At 29.8% G+C, this 6,451-nt stretch overlaps 2 protein-coding genes across 2 annotated transcripts in view; one reads left to right on the top strand and one right to left on the bottom strand.

Moving 5' to 3' along the window:
- Positions 1–2,120, top strand: part of LOC106106865 (UNC93-like protein MFSD11) — an 18,313-nt gene extending 16,193 nt beyond the window's left edge. Inside the window, exon 9 of the mRNA XM_013287525.1 lies at positions 2,062–2,120. Coding sequence (XP_013142979.1) covers positions 2,062–2,120 — 59 coding nt within the window. The remainder of the gene's footprint in view (positions 1–2,061) is intronic.
- Positions 2,121–2,360: 240 nt separating this feature from the next.
- Positions 2,361–3,397, bottom strand: LOC106107006 (transmembrane protein 70 homolog, mitochondrial). The gene is made up of 2 exons (XM_013287673.1): positions 2,852–3,397; positions 2,361–2,613 (listed from the first exon to the last, which is right to left on the bottom strand). The coding sequence occupies exons 1-2, from the start codon at positions 3,299–3,301 to the stop codon at positions 2,416–2,418; spliced, it is 648 nt and encodes a 215-aa protein (XP_013143127.1). The 5' UTR covers positions 3,302–3,397; the 3' UTR covers positions 2,361–2,415.
- Between the last annotated feature and the right edge of the window lie 3,054 nt (positions 3,398–6,451).

Raw genomic sequence — 6,451 nt, 5'->3', positions numbered from 1 at the left:
TCAACGTAGAGAAATTAACTGGACTCTGACAAAAACTTAAGAAAACTGCTAGAAGCAAAAGGCCCAAAATACCAACATAGAAAAATTTACTAGACTCAGACAAACTCAGTGCCTCAGATGATAACATATAACCGCTTTTTAACGTTAAATGAGAAATACGGCCGTATTAACACTTAGCATGCGGGATTATTTTGCCATAGAGTTATGCGTGTAGCGGACGTTTATTCTTGTATCGCGCGAAAGTTTGGTTTTCATAGAAAAATCGCAGTAAATCGAAAACTATTATGATCCAACACAAATCTACTAAATACGTATTTTTACGTGACCCGCCCTCCAGTGGTAGATTGCAAAAAACTTAAAAATACGTTGCCCGCATCCCAAGTGTTATAACATTTAAATATATAACAGCGATAAGCCAAGCCTAAACTACTAATTATTTTAAAATTTTGACCTATATCAAGTTGTCGAAGCGAAGTATCTAAGATTCGTTACAGTATTTGACAAACTATTGATTTATTAAAAGTCAATTAAGAACTATCTAACATTCCAGAGAAGAATAAAACCGCTGCCTTAAAGTGTGCACACCTTTGACTAAACTATGGCACAACTGTTTCGTCTCGCTTTGATTCCTATTAGCTATGGATGTGCACACTACTCGATTTTTAGTAGTGCAACTAAATAGTTGAATTGGCTGCGAAGCAATCGACAATCACACAACAGTTGTGCGATTGTTAAGTCAAAAGTGTGCGCTCTTAGATTAGACAGACCCGGAGAGCGAAGCAAATTTTTTATAGCAAATAAAATTGAGCTTTAAGCAATTGAAATAAGGTTTTTAATTTCAAGAGCTAGCGTTAATAATACGTGTAAAGTAAAATTAAACCTTGTTTCAATTGAATGAAGGTCAATTTTATTTTCCATTAAAAAGTAACTCAGCTTTGGTTTGTGTGAACGGACCCTTAGGTTTCAAGAGTTATGCAAAAAATACTGTCAGTCGTAAAACTATTTGCAATATAGTTAAGTAAATTATATCACTAGGTAACTATAAGAAAATTTTATTATATCATAATGTAACTATGTTATGTAAATAAGTTAATTGATTTTATATTTAAAATGCTTTTTAAATTTTATACATTATTTTGTATTAATAATTCTACATTTTAAATCTAAATAATTTAATAATTACCTTATAAAATGTTAATAATATTTACATAGGCTTTTTATTTTTGTCTTGAAATCAAAATGTCGACATATTTACAGTTAAGTAAATTGTATATTTTTAAATTTGTATATAACATATTCATAAGATTAATGTAAATAAAAGAAGAAAAATGTTTTCTTCTATTTAAGAAAAAAATGTTTGTTAATGTTTTTTTTAAATATTTTTTGATGATCTAAAATACAAGGAAAATATAGGAATAGTAGATTTAAATAATTATTCAACACTTCAATTTATCTTTAAGATGAGATGGGAATTCATTTGTTTAAAGCTTTTTCTTCATAACATCAGTTGCTATTTTATGTATAAAATAGATATGATCTCTGCCTTTTTTTAGGTAACATTGTTTTATCATCAATTTACAGTTATATAAATAGTTAGTATATTTTAGATTGTAATGTTACAATTTTAAATTAGTGTTTTATTATTTTTTATAGTAACATGTAACATTCCATTTAATGTATGTTTTGTGTCTAGTCAACATTTTGTTGAAAATGTTTATAATCATTTGAGTGTTAATGTTGACATTGCATGTTTCCATTATTTATATTTTATTGTAAAAATGATGATTTAAAAATAAAACATATTTTAACATTACATGTTGTTTCTGTCTTTTTAGTTAAAAAAATCTTTGAGAAAAATTACTAATGATTTTTATTACAATTTTTTTAAGCTGTGGCAAATTTCATTGTTATCCACTGAACAGTTCTAGAGATGACTTCTAACAAAAATCCATCCATCTAAATTTTCGCATTAATATGTTTATCAGTAAGATAGAGTTTCTCATACATTTTTAACATGTTTTTAGATTGTTTTTTAATGTCATCTTGTATTGTATATGACAGCCCTAAGAGAATTTACTCCAACTAAAGTGCTCCCAAGGTACTTTTTTGGCTCTGGATAAGGTATTAATAACTTAAATAATTAATAACTTGGACTTTTAGAACACTCAAATAATTTTTAATGTATTTGCTCCTCCATAGATAGATTTTATTACTTTAATAGCAAAAGTAAGCAATACATCGGGATTAACTTATTGCCTTCTTATTATTGTAAAAATATGTGTGCACTTTACTATTCAGCTATCACGATGAAAAGAGAAAACTAGCTACCACTAGAACCCTAACATAATTGAAACAAGGGATATTTTTGAATAACATTTAATTAACTAACTATACAATCAACAATCACTTTACCAACTACTTATTACTGCTTTCAGATTCCTCCAAATTGCCAAGTTTGAAGTCCAAAGGTTTATCATAGCCCATTATTTTGGCATATTGCATCGGGTCATTGAAATGTCTGGCCTCAATGAACAGGGATGTTCCTTTTGCTTGCATTGTTGTGAACATTCCCGGAATATCAGGGACTATGACATCCTCTGCTTTGAACTCCAGCTAAAACATAGTAATATGATTACTGCTTGTTTATTTTTACATGTTTTTTTCAATTAGCATATTTGATTTATTTTTCTGATATTCATCAGGTTCACTACAATAATGAGATTAGAGATTCATTTAATTCACAATTACAATTTCAAAACCATCTTTACTAAACAAGATGAAATATGTAAATGAAACGTTCACCATACAATAACTTATTTTTAAAAGACTAAAAAGAATAAATTTAACTTACCTTCTTTGGAACGAGAAAGAAATTGAGTGTCACTGCTGTATAACTCTTTGTTTCTGGGTTATAGTATACCTCCGTCACATATTTTTTGGTAATGATATGCAATAATAATGGAGTCACAAATGTAAAGAAGCCCACGACAGAACAAATTGCTATTAGAAGAGAAGTACTCCCGATAGTAGACGCTTCTCGTAAAATTATTGGTTGTGCCACCAGACCAGCCGCGCTAGAAGACAGTGAAAATATCTTAACAGCCTTAATTTGTGGAGTTAACGGTCCATAGTATATTCGTTCTAATTTGTTATCTTCGTTTAATTTCTTTGAATAATGTCTTCCAATCATTTTTTGAACTGCAGTAACACATTTTACGCCGGACGCTATTTCTTTGTAGTCTGATAACGAGGATATTGTTTGCCGTTGTGATACAACATTACGATAGCAAAGTCGTAACATAGTTAGTATAATAATATACTTGTTTTCAGTTAAAATTATTTATTTTTTACAATAATTCACAATATTTTTATTCGTATTCGCACAAATGTTTCAACTGTCAGGTAATATGTCATTGTCAATGTCAAATTTTTCTCAAGCTGTCTATGCCATAGTGCACCGTTGAGCCAAAAATAAGACATATTTAATTTCTAACCATGTTAATTATCTTTTTAAAATACATATCTATTACTTACATTCACTTTCATTTTTAATATAAATAATTAAAACACAACTTTTAATACTATTGGCATCATTTACAATGCTATTAAAACTCACTGTGATTTAAAACGAGCGATTGAAATAATAATGAACTATAGGATCAAAAATCACTTTATCGTAACTTAAAAATACCTTGACCTATTCGAAGCCGGTGTTGGTCTAGCAATTTATTTTTCTGCCTTGATATTGATTCCGCATCATAAAAAAATACATAAATAATCAACCTCTATAAAGCTCGCAACATACCTTAAGTTTTAACTGTACAAATAAAACTGATGGTGCATAGCGAGCAGCAATACAAATTTTCATACTTAAAATTTTTTATACAATACTGTCAATCAGTAACCGCATTTAAACGTATCTCAACTTAAACGACCTTACCGTCTTTACGTATCTATTTCAATTATAGTGGGGCAGTTGTCAGCATCGTAGCAATTAAAGGAAGTAGTATCCAGCACCATTGGCTCAGGACAATCGCACCTCGAGAAACCACAAGTGACACCTTCCAGCGCTGATTCGGGATGATCGCACGTCCGTTGTTGTAACCAGAAGACATCTTTGCAGTTACTTCTGACCAACACCATCCATTCTGGACAATCTTCAACACCTTAAAATACATAAAATATGTACCATTTTTGAGTATTTTTTTAATTTGATAAGTCGTTTTCAATTCTTAACGATTTAAAAATAAAATTACTTACATGTATTGTTATACCATATGCAGTTGTTCATAAGGTGATTGGTTATCGATAAAGACATTGCGATATTTATACAAACGATATTTAAAAAGATTTCTTTTAACATTGTAAGTCAGCCTACTGTTAGCCAAAGTCTTACAAGAATTAAGAACAAAGGTGTCATGGCCCATTTATATAAACTTTGTTTTAGTTAGATATGTTTATAATTAACTATAGATTCAATGAGGCCCAAATTTTAGAAGGCATCCATAAACTATGATATATCCCGGACTTTATTTACTCTTGTCGAAGAGGAGTGTTGGTCACAGTCACAGATTCGAGTAATCTGGTTTTTCTCATTTTCTTCCTTCAATTGTAAAAGTGTAAAAGTATTTGGACAGTTTATCTATTAATTGTTAAGTCTATGTTTATTACTAAACTGTATTATCTAATTTTTTAAAGTATCTTAAATTAAATTCTACATTAGAACAGCTATAAATTTAGGACAATCCGACAAAAAGCAAAAACATTGCCACTTACTAAAATTAGACTAAGGTTTTGTTTTAAAATTTACACAATAGATTATTCGGTGTCTGATATCATTATGCTATGACAACATTAAAATTGTTTCATAGTGCGCCGACGATTTAGCGTGAAACATAATATTATTGTTTATACATCTGTCGACAGGATGTAGTTATGATTAAATATAATTTTCTTTTAAGAACATTGTTATGATTAATCTATCTTTATCAGCGGATGTGGGAATACTTAAAATTTCACTAGGTATCGATAGCTGTATTCCTTGGACTAAGTAACACTTCATTAACGATTAAGCTCATACCTACAGAAAAAATCATAAAACTGACAAAAACCTTCGATAAGTCAATTCTATAGTCTGAAAAGTTACGTAACCCATTAGGTATAAATAAAACTAGATTATAATAGCTAACTACCCTGTTCTATTTTTTAATATTTCATACACCATACATGGGACATGGCTAATCGAATGTGTCGTTCTCTAAGGGCATTTCAACCGAGGTTCACCACTAACGATATACATACAACAACAAATGTAATTCACGAAATTAATAATCAACTTTTTTCCGGTTAAATACAACATGAGTCAAGTTGCGACGAAGAGATAAGGAGTCGAATCAGAGCCTGTGTAAGCACGCGACAAAGCGACAAAGCAGCTATCTAGAGACCCGCAAACAAGGCCTATTGATTCAGCTTATCTATACAAATATGGCCGTTGGCCGCACGTAAGATCGTATGAGTGATACTAACTTAAAATCAGGTAACTATTGTTTAAAAATTTAAAGAAATAAACCATTGTTTCATAGTTAATAGTACTAACTACAGAATCATTACAATTCGTAAAGTTGATGTCAGAAATAAATAAAGCGTTTTGTTCCCGTTGATTTCGTGAATATGTACATACACTTTTGCTCCTAATCTATGAGAGTAATAATAATTTAATGAATAATATTGTATTGTTATTTATCTTTTAAATGTCTATTACAAAAAAATGGCAATACAAATTTAAACAAGCTATTAAAAAAAACACATCATTCAAAGATAATTACTGATATTATATAACGATACCCTAAAGCTCACAAATTCATCTATTAAGTCTTTAGTTAGTTCGAAATACCTTCTACGGGTTTAGGGATGTGCCACGTCATGGAGAAAAAAGTAGGGATGGGTAATTATTACTTTGGAGAGGTAATTCGGCGGTGAGTTTTAGAAAAAGTTTTTTTAGTTTAAATGTAAAAATACTTTCCCGCCCCTCGCTAACTGAAGTAAAATTTATTTTATAATAATTACTTATTGACAACAAATGTAGAACTTATGACATAACAATATTCTTAATTAACCAAAGTAGAGAAAGTGTTCCTGATGTGTTAAATGTTCTCTTTGTACCTAATTACTTAAAATATTGTAGGTCATTAACACTAATGCCTTACGATCTTTAATCACATTTCTTAGTTTATCTCAGACGCGGTATCTTATAAGACTTTCAACTACTTAGATGCTACTTAACAATAACTTAATATGTCACATTAATGTTGAAGTCTGTTTTTTAATAAACATGATGAGGACAGAAAAGCAATAAGCTTCAGAGAAATTATTGAGTTATGTAGAAAGTAAGAAAAAAACGAACTCCCTCGTATATGGTAAACTGTCGATTTCAAGTAAAGAAAACCACGAG

The sequence above is a fragment of the Papilio polytes genome, unplaced genomic scaffold (assembly GCF_000836215.1).
Source record: "Papilio polytes unplaced genomic scaffold, Ppol_1.0 DF822067.1, whole genome shotgun sequence".
NCBI classification, from domain to species: domain Eukaryota; kingdom Metazoa; phylum Arthropoda; class Insecta; order Lepidoptera; family Papilionidae; genus Papilio; species Papilio polytes.
This window is presented reverse-complemented; position numbering and strand designations above follow the sequence as displayed.